Source organism: Catharus ustulatus, chromosome 22 (genome assembly GCF_009819885.2).
Source record: "Catharus ustulatus isolate bCatUst1 chromosome 22, bCatUst1.pri.v2, whole genome shotgun sequence".
Classification (NCBI taxonomy): Eukaryota; Metazoa; Chordata; class Aves; order Passeriformes; family Turdidae; genus Catharus; species Catharus ustulatus.
In genome coordinates this window covers 1,512,976-1,526,884 of record NC_046242.1, presented here as the reverse complement: position 1 = coordinate 1,526,884, position 13,909 = coordinate 1,512,976, and the positions used below count along the sequence as shown (strand labels likewise).

General features: G+C 48.2%; 1 protein-coding gene across 1 annotated transcript in view; it reads left to right on the top strand.

The window, feature by feature from the left end:
- Window positions 1-13,909, top strand: part of AATF (apoptosis antagonizing transcription factor) — a 37,162-nt gene that overhangs the window by 13,012 nt on the left and 10,241 nt on the right. Inside the window, exons 6-11 of the mRNA XM_033078024.1 lie at window positions 28-232; window positions 874-1,044; window positions 1,748-1,831; window positions 8,314-8,381; window positions 9,456-9,536; window positions 13,029-13,100. Coding sequence (XP_032933915.1) covers window positions 28-232; window positions 874-1,044; window positions 1,748-1,831; window positions 8,314-8,381; window positions 9,456-9,536; window positions 13,029-13,100 — 681 coding nt within the window. The remainder of the gene's footprint in view (window positions 1-27; window positions 233-873; window positions 1,045-1,747; window positions 1,832-8,313; window positions 8,382-9,455; window positions 9,537-13,028; window positions 13,101-13,909) is intronic.

Sequence of the window (13,909 nt, the reverse complement as noted above, 5' to 3'; positions counted from 1 at the left end):
GTGTTTATCTGAGTGCTTTTGTTCCAGTGAGGATGAAATCCCAAGCAGCAGCGATGAGGAGCCCGGGAAGAAGGCTCAGGAGAAGAGGAGGAGCCTCCCCAAAAGGAAACTGAAGTTTGAGGAGTACCCTGAGTTCATAGCCAAGCGCTACAGGGACTTCAGGACCTACAGGAACAGCACCCTGCAGAAGTGGCACGACAAGACAAAGCTGGCAACTGGCAAAATGGGGAAGGCAAGGCCTGCTTTGTGTGTGCTGACATGGCTCTCGTGGAGCAGGGATCTGGGGAACTAGTTCAAGCTGAAAAAGGGGAAATTTGGGTGGGATACAGGGAATAAATTCTTCCCTGTGAGTGTGGGGCACAGGGTGCTCAGAGCAGCTGTGCCTGCCCCATCCCTGGAAGTGTCCAAGAACAGGCTGGATGGGGCTTGGAGCAACCTGGGATGCTGTAAGGTGTCTCTTGGCAGTTTCTGTGTTGTCTCAGCCAGACATCCCATCACAGGCAATCTCCAGCAGCAAATAATCTCCAGGAAAATGTCACTCCTGCTGCAGGAGCTGTTTGTGGGGGCCCTCTGAGGCTCTCCTCCATGCAGTCTAGGCTTTAATACAATGGGTAATCATTCCACCCAGAGATCCAGGGTCTCCTCACATCTCTGAGTTGATATTCATCATCCAGAAGTTAATCTGAACCAGAACAGCAAAGGCATTTTATTAAGCCAGGCGTCAACTTGCCTCGGGTCGGGAAGGGAGAAACAAATAAAAAATCCTCCAGAAACACCCCCCTCTTTCTCTTGGAGTGACATGGAAGGCTGGAGGAGCAGGGGTGCCTGGAGGAGAGGCTGTGTGTGCTGTGTGACACTGCTTGGTGCCCGCAGGGTTTTGGAGCCTTGGAGCGCTCGGTGCTGGCGCAGATCGAGCACGTGCTGCTGGACAGGGAGCGGCTGCTGCGCCGCACCCAGACCCGCCGCTCGCTCTACACCGTGCTGGGCAAGCAGGAGCAGCAGCCTGAGCCTGGCCCTGAGCCTGAGCCTGGGCCTGACACCTCGGTAAGGAGGGGTTGGTTCCCCTGGTCCATGCTGGGAGATCCTTTAGTGGGTGTTGTGTTCTCTTTGGGGATGGGGATGGAGCAGGTGGTGTCTGAGCGTTGGTTCCTGCAGTGTAATGGCTGAGTAAAAACATCTAAATTCCAGTTTTGTGATGTCTCCTGTCTCAATTCCTGAACTGGTTTGAGCTGGGATTGTGCCCCTCCTGTGCTGCTCACTAAATCTGATTTTTGTGGTAGCGGCAGCAAAACTTGCTTTTCACTCTGCAGCTCAGCCTGTAACCCAGAAATTCTCTTTTAAAATCATACTGCATATAACCTACAGAATATGTTAGTAGTAAGCCCTTTATTAATTTCGTATTTAAGAATGAATAAATACTCAATTCTGAGAGATCAGGTAGAATTACTGGACTTGCAAGATGTATTTTTGCCATTACATTAAAAATATCTGTAGTGCTTTGCCAGAAAGACTTTGCACAGTCCTATTTATTTCCCAGTAAAGGCATCATAAATCTATTTTGGCATTGGCAGCGTTTCTGCCTTGCCTTTAAATGTATTCCTGGTCCTTAAAAGCTGGTTATGTTGGGAGTTTTTCCCCATTCCTTCATATCATCAAGTGTGTTTACAAGCTGCTGCACGTGATGTCTCTGGAGTTAGGCACAGGAGTGTGCAGAAATGAGCTCTCAGTATTTCCTTGATGCTTCCAGGAAGTCCTCCCTGCCTCAGACTCCAACAGGCACCTGAAGGACATCGATGAGGAGATATTTGATGATGATGACTTTTATCACCAGGTAGGTGATGGTAAATGTGTGTTGGAATTCTGGCTCCAGCTGGATTTTAATGCTTACAGAGAAAATGCTGGTTCTGTGCTCCATATTCCTCTTTACCTGTAAAACTCACCTGGTTTAACACCCAGAATCTCTGCAGGTCCCTCAGGGCACCCTGCTCTCAGTTTTTGCTCTGAATTTTAAGGTGCCCTGTGGATGTGAACTTGCTGCTGGTGCTTGAGTGTGTCAGGGCTGCAGGAACTGAGAGGAAAAGCTCTGAATCCTCTCTGTGGGCAGAGCCCCCTTAGGAAAAACAGCCTCAGGAGCACTGGAAGTTGTTTTTGTCTCTGCCTAAATCATCTCATTTACCTGCTGAATGGGAGAGCTCCTGGGCTGCTCCAGCACTTCTCTTGGAATTGGGCCAGCTTGGATCCAGGCCAGTTATTCCTTTTATTTGCAAAATTCTTAGAAGCAAGGAATCTGCACCCAGTGCACGGAAACACTGTGCTTGTAGTTTGTTTAATAAAGACAGTGCCAGCTTTGTGGGAACTGCAATTGTCACATATGGAGGAATATGTCACTGTGTGTGAAAACCACTGCCTGCTTTGATGATCCACACAGAGCCTGAACTTCAGAACTGAACAAATATTGTATCACTGGAAATACAGATTTTTTTTTATCTGAATAGTTATATTGGAGTGTCCAGGAAGGTTTTTGGGGAGTAGCAGAGAGCTGTTGCCATGTGGGGATGCCAGGCTCCAAATGGTGATGGGAGAGCACCTGTCCTGTTGGCAGCAGGGATTGGAGGGGCCAAATCTCTGGAGATAATGCTGAGGTGGGATTTGGGCTCCAAGTGCTGCAGAAGTTCAGCTGTGGGGGCAGATTGGACCCTAAGAACACAGGAGAAGTGAAATTGGTGTAACAAACTCTTGGGGTGGAGAAACAGCTGAGATTGACAGACTAAGGACCTGTGCAGAGGAGGTACTTCTGAAATGTTAATTTTTTTCAAACAGAACAGCAATGGATGAGTGTCCCCATCTCTCCCTCTAATAACTGTAACTCTGTTAAATCGTGATTTCAGAAATATGAGCAAGCCCAGCTTAGCTTCTCCCCTCACTGGTTAATTGGGGTGCTGGGGTTAATCTAAATTAAAACTTAAACTAATAGAGGTCATTGAGGGAAGAGAATCACCTGAGTAAAACAAATGGGTCTGCCAGGCACAACTGTATCTTGGCCATTTCCCAAGAGGGAAGTGGCAGCAAATTGGAGCAGTTTGAGGCTGGGGCAGAGGTGAAGGATGGGTGCCAGGGGCCCCTCTGGAAGGCAGAGCTCCAGATTGCCTTCCCTGCTGCTCCAGCTGCAGGGGCAGCACCAGCCAGCAACATCTGGCAGCACAGGCAGGCATGGGTGCCACTTTGGGAACCCCACGGACTGGAAATCTGGTGCTGAGGCTTTAATCACCTCCAGTGCTTGGCAGCGGCTCCGACAGCTTCCCCCGGCCTCGTACATCACACACAGACATCTGCTGAGCCCACGGGCAGCTGCACATCCATTCTCCTCTCTTGCTGGGCTTTTTGTGATCTCTCTCCCTCCCTCCCACCCTTCCATCCCCAAAATGTTTCCTGGCAGGGAGGATGCTGCAGCTCCCCGGTGTTTGTGGGGTGCCTGTGCCTGCTCTGCTGCCCTGCTTGTGTCCTGTGCTCAGTGGGGTTTGCCAGAGGCTGGAGCTGAGGCCAGCTCAGGGACAGGCTGAGGAAAGTGGCTCTGTGTTTCCTGTCACCTCCCAATTAAATTGGACTCATAAAGTGCTCTCCTTTATTTGTCAGGGCGCGGAGCTGGGGCTGAACGTTGCATTGAGAGCGGGGAGAGCGCGGCACAAAGGAGCTGCCAGGGCCTGAATGGCTCTGCCTTCCCTGGGTCACCACTGAGCAGGGCTTTGTGTGTGTGTGTGATTGCATGTGGGCATGGAAATAAAACCTGGGAGGGAGCTGCTCCTGCAGGAGTGATCAGCAGCACAGGCTGAGGGTGCTCCCAGCCTCTGACCCCTGTGCATAACACTGATTGCAGCCTGCACTGCAGCACCTGCCTCTTCCTTCCACTGAAATCACATCCAGCCTTGCCTTGGGATCCTCTGCACTCTTCCAAATAACATTTTATAGTTGTTAGTTTGATTGCTGCTTAAAAGGTGAACGTTCAGATAAGGAGCAGCACTGGGAAGCAGCTTCCTCTGTGTGTCAGGGTGAAATTAGGCAAATAAAATGAACCAGATTTGATGAATGTGCACGAGTTGGTGACAACAGAACAAGTAGTTCTACTGTTTTATTATAGATTGTAAGAAAAAGCTCTTTAATTAATCTGTTTTTCTTCTGGAAAAACAATTTTTTTATCCAGGTCTTAATATTCAGTAGAATTCAGCAGGTGGGTCTGGTGGAATTTTGTGATGATTCAGGATTTAACTCTCTTCTGCCTGTTCATCCCTCTTTGCCTTTTCTCCTGTTCTTGTTTTATAAGCAGTTACAGTTTTTATTGTGATGACCCATATTGGATGGTGATGGAAAGCTGAGCTGAAAAATGCAGTGAAATATTTTTATTTGGGTGGGAATAGTTGCAGTGTTTCAGAAGGCAGCAGTGAGAGGCTGGAGCCCATTTCCTTTTCCTTTAAATTCTCCTCCATCCATGGTTTTTAGGGAAGAAAAAAGCTTTTTATTTTTGGAAGTCATATTTACGTAGAATTCATTACAGCTGATATTGCAGCATTAAGACTTAAAATTCCAGCCTGCTACCAGGGAGCTGCTGCTCTGACATGCTACAGTGGAGATTTTATTGTTAGGTTGAAATACTCCTCTGCTAAAGGAGAGAGTGGAAATTGGTTTATTTCCAACAGGAATTAGGTTAGTGTTCATATGCTAAGTGTTCCACTGGTAGCAGCTCTTCCCAGAACAAATGTTCATCACTGCTGGCAGCAGGTATGCCCAGGGAGAATTGGGAATATCCATAATCCCTTTTTTCCTCTGCTCTGCTGCTCCCTCCTCCCCTGCTTTTGGTGTGCATTTGGTGACAGCAGTCCTGGCTGTGGGCACCACAGAGGAGCCAGAACATCCAATCCAGATTTCTCATCCCCCTCAGAGGGATTTACCAAGGTCAGCATCCTTAAACCCCCTGTGGGACTCACAGCAGCTTCACTGCTGGGTGAATTTCCCCTGGTGTCCCCACAGTGAGGTGTCCTGTCCAGGAATTTGATAATGCCATGAGCAAGGAGTTCCCAACCCAGAAAACCATTAAAAGTCAATAATGGTGAAGAATAGAGAAGCCTGGCTTGGTGACAAGCTGGTTTACCTTAATTAAACCGGTGAGTGATTAATATGGACAGCTGATCTTGTGGCTTTAATTAGATGCATTTAGAGTTTTGTGTGAATAAGAGATGTCTCAAACCATCCCACAGGTTAATGGCAATACAATACTCTTATCACAGGCATGTATCTTTCAAATGGCTGGCTAGATGGTTAATAACACATTTTAAAGCTTGATTTGGAGCTTCTCCTAATGGGTTCTTCGAAAATAGGCAAATCTGTGCATCTTACACAAACCTGGATTTGAATAAAATGGGTTTTAAAAGGAGACTGTCCAGCGATTTCAGCTTGCATTTTATTAAATATAAAAATCAAGTTTTAAAAAAGCATTTCAAGGGGGTTTAAAATAATATTTGAGCTGCAAACTTAAATTTTCTCTGGTGTTGGTAGAAATCCAAATGCTGAGTGGGAGCTTGAAAGGGGATCTATAGATGGACTTTTTTTTAATTTGATTTGCTCTGTAAGGTGCAGGACAAGTGAGCCTTTTGTCACCAGACTGATTTCAGCTCTCCTTAGCTCTTTGTCTCAACTGGAAATTCTTAGGGGTCTGCAAATCAGAAAGGTCAGAGAGTGCAGCATTAGAAACACTGATAGATAGTGCATGAAAATGAGACCTAACCTCTGAAATGAAAATTGACCTCTAAAAAGAGAAATGAGTCTCTTTACCCTTGAACATCACCCTGCTGGCATTCCCAAGCCCCTCTGGCTCTGCCCAGTGCCCCTGATGTGCATTTCTCTGCCTCTTTTAGGGGGATTCTGGAGGAGTCATTCAGTGGTGCCAGCAGGGACCTTGGCTTGGGTCAGGGACAGGGTTTGGGGTCTGCAGGAGCTCTCCTGGCAGATATCAGCATTCCCTGCCCAGGAACATCCAGCTGGCATGGACAGCCTCCCTCTGCTGCCAGGGCTGCTCCTCCTGGGCCAGCTCTTGGGAGCTGAGCTCTGCTGAGCTCTGGGCTGTGCTTCCCTGCAGCTGGGGTCCTGCAGGTTCAGGGAAGAGGTGAAGGAGGGAAAGCAAAACAGGATCTGTTTGAAATCAAAGCCTTTTGATGCTGGAATTGCCTAATTCTGTCTTCACACATCAGGGCTTAACGCTGATGGTGATTTACTCACACTTCCTAGTTAATAATTAGACATTGGGAGACACCATATATCACTCCTAATGGAATATATGGGGGCTGATGAGAGTTTTCTGTTTTGACTAATAAATTCTAAGCAGAATCGCCAGGCTTAATGAAATATTACCGTTTGGGAAGTGCTTTAAGTCTTGTGCTGGGAAAACAGTGTTGCTTTATTCAGTAAATGAATTTATCATTCAGTCTGTATCCTGAGCCCTGGCTGGCTCTGGAGCACAGGCTGGATGCAGGACTCTGAACCAGAAAGCAGAAAACTAATCAAATCCTTAAAGACCAGAGGCAGCCAGGCAGGCCTGGGCTGACTTTTTCAGTGGTAGCCTCTGGCTACATCCACTTTTATTTTAGTAACCATTGTTAGCATGATTTATAACCCCAGCTCGCAGACCTTCGCTATTTAGATGTAACAAGATGCTTCACAGCTTTTATTTCCATTTCCTAATTTCCCTCTTGCTCCTGCTTTTTTTTTTAATTTTTTTTTGTACCTCGCCCTCATCTTTGCCTCTCTCTGCTCTCCCAGGCAGTCCCACAGCTGACACTGCACTGGAAGAACATCTGGAGCACATCTGGGCCTTGTCAGCCCCAAGGGTTGGTTCAGGGTTAGGAGCCTGCCCCAAAAATCCATCTTGGAATGGTTTGGGTTGGAAGGAACCTTAAAGCTCATCTTGTTCCACCCCACCACAGTCAGGGGCACCTTCCACTCTCCCAGGGCCTCCCCATCCTCACAGCCAGGAATTCCTTCCCAATATCCCATCCAGCCCTGCCCTCTGGCATCTTCTCAGCAGTGTGGGCACAGCTGTGACATCCTGGGGCTCTCCCTGGTGTCTCAGTGAGGATTTCTGGCCCAGCAGGAGGAGCCAAGCCCTGCAGGGAATGTCCTGCAGGTTCCCTGGGAGCACAGGGTGGGTGTGTGACATCTGTGACATCCCTGCCCCTCTCTGTGCCTGGGGCAGGAGCCAGATCAGAGGGGACAGCAAACACCCTGCACTGCTGGAGCACAGCAAACCTCTCTCAGCTCTCTGCACCACTTGTGGCTGCTGCTCCAAGCCTCCCTCCCACCTTGCTTTTGACAGAATATTGACTGGGAAGCAAGATCCCATTTCTGCTGAGCCTTGAGGGCAGCTGTTTGCAGAGTGGCAGTGCTACACAGGTTTACTGTGTCGTATGTCTGTGTAACACTGGATTTGGATCTTGTATTTAGCTGCCAGAAGTGACTGTGATGAAGTGGCAGAGATAAACTGATAGATTGTGTGCCAGAAAGATGTTGGGAATCAATCAGATAAACAGGGCAGAGAAGGAGCTTGCTGTTTTCTAGTGATAATAAACCAGTGGCCTGGCTCCTGGAATTTCTAAATTTAATTGCTGCAGTAATAATCTCCAAAAATAAGCAAGTAGGAAAAAAAAGTAGTGGCAGGTTTTTAATTATGTTTGAAGCACTCTTTTTTTTTTCTGGTAATGTGATGTATGCCTCAAAGGACTGGAAATACAGGGTGCAGGAAAAGCATCCTGGAATTGCCTGGATTCTGGTTCCCTGTGGGTCTGTTCCAGGTGTGTCTGAGCTGAGGCAGTAACTTCACTTGGGGGAATGCAGGTGTCCATAAAGCAGTTTGTTCCCTCACTTTTGGAGGGTTTGTTTCTGTTCCCTGTGTTGATATCTTGGCCACTTCCCAGGGCACAGCAGGCAGGGTTTGCAGTGAGTGGTGATAAACACCCAGCACCAGTCAGGATGCAAAGGCTGCTCACAGCATCCTGTGGCTGCAGGAAGCAAAGAGGACAAACCCCAGCCCTCAGGACACAGAAAGGAACAGAAAAGGCTGCCTGAGCATTCCTGCTCTAGCTATAAAAAGGATTTTGCTGTGCTGTTCTCTGAGCTGCCCAACCTCTTTGGGAATCATTTCAGTTCTCCTGCCCTTCCCCAGGAGTGTGGGGCTGAGCTTCCCCTGCACATCTGCCCCTGTCAGAGCTGTGGGACCAGGCTGCACAACAACTGAGCTCATCCCAGGTGGGATCTTTGTGTCTCCTGCAGCTGCTGCGAGAGCTGATCGAGCGTAAAACCACATCCCTGGACCCCAACGACCAGGTGGCCATGGGCAGGTGAGTGGGGTGGCTGTGGGCAGTGAGTGGGGCTGGCACAGTGCCTGTGCCCTTCCTGGGGAGGGCAGAACACTGAGCTCACCTGGGTAAAGACATTATGGCATTAGGAGGTTGATTCTCTCCAGCTCCTCCTGAGTTGTGATCACCCAGCCTGGTTTTGCAGCTGTTGGTGTGTGATCCTCTGGAGGTGTCTCCTTATTGCAAAGGTTTGGTCCAGGTGTTTCTGGCTCTCCCTGCAGCACTAAGTGGCACAAAACCTGCTGGAAATTTGGCTTTGTCTCTTTATTAACTCTGGTTTGGTGTTGATTTAGAGGAATAAACCTGATATCAGTTAAAGCAATTCCTGTGTGTCCCTCCTGTAAGAAGAGATTCTGTACAATTGAAACAATACCAGGGAATGTTCCCTGCATGAAGTAAAATAAAATTCTCGTTTCTCTGTTTAATTCTAGAGTTAGAAAGTAAAGAATCTTCCAAATGCCACTTCATTGAAATAGTCACAGAATTTCTCTAATTCAGAAAAGTAAAAGCCAAGGAAAGCTGGAGTTGGGCTCTTCCCTGAAACAATTTTCTGGGGGTTGTCTGTAGGGAGGGGAAGAAAATGCATCAGGAAATTTTGTGATGGTGGAACAACTTTCCTCCTTGTAAAATATCAGCCAGGTTTTAGTGCAATGAGTCAAATTTATTTTGTGTACGTCCGGAATATTATGGAAAGCTATTCACTATGATTTAACACGATATAGACAAAATTACATTTAAGTGGTGATTGCATTGTACATTTATCTGACTTTACAATAAAATAGATTACAGTAATTAAGATTATATTAAGATTGCAGTAATTGGATTTGTTAGATTTTTTCCCTGATGCCGAGTTTTCATTGTATAAATCAGGTGAGATGACGCTCGTTTCAGTTTGAAAAAAAATATTTATAACCAGGAGAAGTTTTTCCCTGCTGGAAACTTCTTTGACTTGAGGAAGTTGTGGTTGAGAAGTGGAGCTTTTAATGCAGAGGGATCAGAGAGTGTTTCAGGGAGTGTTCAGTGCTCTGAGGGTGTGTTCCTGTTCTGCATTCCCAGGCAGTGGTTGGCCATCCAGAAGTTACGGAGCAAAATCAAGAAGAAAGTGGACAGAAAAGCCAGCAAGGGAAGGAGAATCCGGTGGGTGCAAAAAAAAAAAAAGGACAAAAAACCCCCAGTGACAGCTCTGGGTGTGTTGTACCCCAGTTACCTGGGGGGTGTTGGCTGATTTGTGACTTTGAGGGCATTTCTTGCTCTGGGAATGCTGATGTCCCTGAGCCTGGAATAAACAGCAGGGTCTGAGGGAACACCAGAGAAAGGTGCTCACATATCCCTGAGCCTGGAATAAGCAGCAGGGTCTGAGGGAGCACCAGAGAAAGGTGCTCACACATCCCTGAGCCAAGAATAAACAGCAGGGTCTGAGGGAGCACCAGAGAAAGGTGCTCACACATCCCTGAGCCTGGAATAAGCAGCAGGGTCTGAGGGAACACCAGAGAAAGGTGCTCACACATCCCTGAGCCATTTGGGGCTGTCATTCCCAGAGAGAGCCAATAAACCCCTCCTGTGCAGTTTGTATTTCCTGGCTCAGACATGGGCAGTGCCTCCCAGGGAAGATGTGCAGAAATACCTCAGGTAAATCTCTGCTCCTCACTGAGTGCCAGCTGGAGTTTGGTGTCAGATCTCTCTTAGCTGACACCACAGCTCCCTTCATGTCTGAATCATTTCCCTCCTGGATCACTCACTTGGGTTGAGCTCAGTGGAAGGGAAGCAGCCTGGAGAGCAGGAGGTGTTTCCCCTTTGCAGAGCAGCTCCCTGAGCCTCCCTGGGATCAGCATGATTTGTGGTGGAGGAGGGAGGATGCTGAAAAGCTGCTCTGCTTCCTGAAAAATCCACCACATTAACCATCCTTTGTGAGTAAACTATAAATCCTGGCTTTAGATGGCATCTGATAGAAAGTCAGTGGAGTCAGTCTGGGTCTGGCCTGGCATAGCAATTTTTAAGATAGATGTCATAAGATAATTTATTGGAAGAGGGAAGAGCTACTTTGTTGGCCTGAAAAGCCTGTAATTATTGGCTATCAATATTCTTTTCTGTCAGCATCACACATAATTGGATATATTCAGGATTCAGTCAAAACTCCTGACAACATCACACAAGTGAGGCAGCCTCGTAAAGCTCCAGGAATAATGGGGAAATCTCTGCCTGTGTGCAGCCTGTGCCTTCAGCAGTGCTGGGAGAGCAGCTCCCCCACAATCTTAGTGCCTCTTTCTGCTTCTTTAGCCAAAAGTTTACTGACTGTACTGAAAATAACAATAAAAGGGAGAAAGTCTCATTGTCTGTGCTTGGGATTAAGGTGCAGTGAAGCTCCTGCATTTTCCAGAATAGGGCAGTAGAGCCCAAATGGATGTTTTTAAATAGTTGGTGATTCCACTGAGAGACTTGGTGTCATCCCCGGCAGATCCCTGACCCTCTGTTCTTCCCTCTCCTCTAAAATTGGGACAGCAGTGCTTAAATTTGCCTTAAATCATGACTTTGAGATCCTGGAGAGCCAAGTATTTCATACCAAGTTTCATCTGTCTCCTTAATTCTTCCTTTTTAGCAAAGCTTGGCTATCACAGCCTGTTGGGATGCAATGTGCAGGTTGATTGTAGGGGCTGAGGATCTGCAGGTGCTTCCAGAAGCACTCAGAGGGAAATTTGGGCATTAAGAGGGGAAATAAATTCATCCAAAAATCAAACTTCAGAAAGCTGTGAGGTGGCTGTGGAGGAGGGATGCTTGCACACCTCTCACATGTCAGGGCTTTCTGATCTGAGCTGCTGCAGCCTGGGGTGTCTTTCTCTCCACTAAGTGAAATATTTTACATCTGCTGGACTGGCTTTTTCCAAGCCCTGATTTCAGAAGCTGTGGACAAACAGCTGGTGCCAGAGGCTGAGTGCCACATGCCAGGCTGTGCCCTGCTGTTTGTGGCTGCTCCTGCTCCATCCCTGCAGCTCCTTCCAGCCAGGGACAAAGGCTGCAGGGTGCAGGGGAGCTCTGAGCTGGGCTGTGAGCTCAGCATCCCCCAGGGAATGTTCCTGCACAAACAAAAGGGACTGCAGAGGTGGCAGAGTGGAAAGGTGATTCTGGGCAAATGCTAGTGAATCCTGCTATTTGTCAAGCTCTAAAAATAGCAGCAGCCTGCATGAGCCACCTCAGGCTGGGGTGGGCAGGCAGTGCACACAAATGCCTGGTTTGGAATCCCCTGCCCTTGCACACAGGGTTTAAAACCTTCTCATTCAGAGCTTCTCAGTACCCTGTTAAATTTTATGGCAGGTCCTTGAATATAAACCATGAAATCCCTGCAGGCTCCTGCCCAGGGTGGCAGATGGGAAGGAGATCCCCCCTCTGTGGAGCTGCAGAACTTGCAGCAATATCTGATGATGAGAATCTGTCCCATCCCACCTTTTCCTGTCTCCTTCCCTTGTTTTTCCATGCTCCATTTGCAAGTTCCTCAGGGTGAGATTTCCCAGCTCTGGGGTGGCTCCAGAGTGGGATTTTTTTGTCCTTTGGGGCCTGCAGAGCACAGAGCAGGGCAGGAGGGGGAGCAGATGGATGCTGGAGCAGCTCTGATGCTCCTGCTGCCTGCAGTGGGCACAGGCTTCAGCAGCTGGGGCAGGAGGGGCTGTCTGTGTGTCTGTCTGTGTGTCTGTTTGTGTGTCTGTTTGTGTGTCTGTTTGTGTGTCTGAACCCTCAGGGCTGGGCAGGAGGGGCTGTCTGTCTCTGTGTCTGTGTGTCTGTCTGTCTGTCTGTCTGTCTGACCCCTCAGGGCTGTCTGTCTGTCTGTGTGTCTGTCTGTGTGTCTCTGTCTGTGTGTCTGTCTGTGTGTCTCTGTCTGTCTGTCTGTCTGTCTGTGTGTCCCCTCAGGGCTGGGCAGGAGGGGCTGTCTGTGTGTCTGTCTGTGTGTCTGTCTGTCTGTCTGTGTGTCTGTCTGACCCCTCAGGGCTGGGCAGGAGGGGCTGTCTGTGTGTCTGTCTGTCTGACCCCTCAGGGCTGTCTGTCTGTGTCTGTCTGTCTGTCTGTCTGTGTGTGTCTGTCTGTCTGTCTGACCCCTCAGGGCTGTCTGTCTGTGTCTGTCTGTCTGTCTGTGTGTGTGTCTGTCTGTCTGTCTGACCCCTCAGGGCTGGGCAGGAGGGGCTGTCTGTGTGTCTGTCTGTCTGACCCCTCAGGGCTGTCTGTCTGTGTCTGTCTGTCTGTGTGTATGTCTGTCTGTCTGTCTGACCCCTCAGGTCTGTCTGTGTGTCTGTCTGTGTGTCTGTCTGTCTGACCCCTCAGGGCTGGGCAGGAGGGGCTGTCTGTGTGTCTGTCTGTCTGTCTGTGTGTCTGTCCTGGGCTCACAGGTCATGGCTGCTACTGTCCTCGCTGGGATGAGAGAGGATTTGCTGTTTCTCAGCTCATTATCCCTGTGTATTAGGAATATATTGGGATTATTCCTGTCCTGAGAGGGGAGGGGCATTGCCAGCTGCAGCTGGGGCTCCTTAGGGATCAGCCCCCAGGAAATGCCTGCTTTTCCTGTGGGAGCTGGGCTGCTCTGGCCAGGAGCAGCATTTCCCCCTCAGGAGCAGCTCCTGATGTGATTCCTGCTGCTCTCCCCAGGTACCATGTCCACAGCAAGCTGGTGAGCTTCATGGCACCTCTTGACCTCTGCACAATGAATGATGATGCCAGGTGAGTAAGAGATTCATTATGTTTCTCAAATGGCTCCATGACAGCGTGGTATTGACCTGTTCTTCAGCCTGTCACCCTCTCCATTCCTTCTTATCACTTCCCCATTTGTCACTGGCATCACAGCCTGGGTGTCTTGGTCACATCTGTCCTGGCAGCCTGGCTGAGCTTTCACTCTGTAATTACTGTGACACCAAAGGAGAAATTGTCATAAATCTCAGCACCTTTGATTGTGCTGGAGAACTCCTCCCATTTTGAAATTTCCCTGTTTTATGGAATTAGTTGGGAAATGCATAGCTGAGCTAGCTGGTGTCTTCAGGTAGAATCAGAATTAAAAAGAGCTCCAAACAGAAATAGCAGCTTTTCTATCCTGGTTAATGGGCATTTTCTTAGCTCAGTTAGTAACTGAAATAATTCCCTCAAGATTCACTCAAGACTTTTATGTTGCTTGTGTTTATCTCTGTTTAAAGAGTAAGGAATTTTATTGGGAGGCTATAATGTTTTAATGTGGTAATTAGTAAAGAAAACACCAGTGGAGTTCTGTGCACAGTTACCAGACAGCTCTCCCACATACCCAACCACTCCTTAAACCCAAATCTCCAAAAGCTGAGCTGTTTGTGGGGAGGAGGTGGGATCATTTTTCCAGTGAATGGATGGAGAAAGCTTGAGAAACATCTTTCCCCTGGGTTGTGGAACATGTTTGTGCTTTGTGAGGGAGAGATGTCATTTGTCTGTTTGTGAAATGGAAACCAAACACCTGCTGCTCTTTTGCTGCTGCCTTTTGGGGGATTGCAGGGACTTTTGGATGAGAG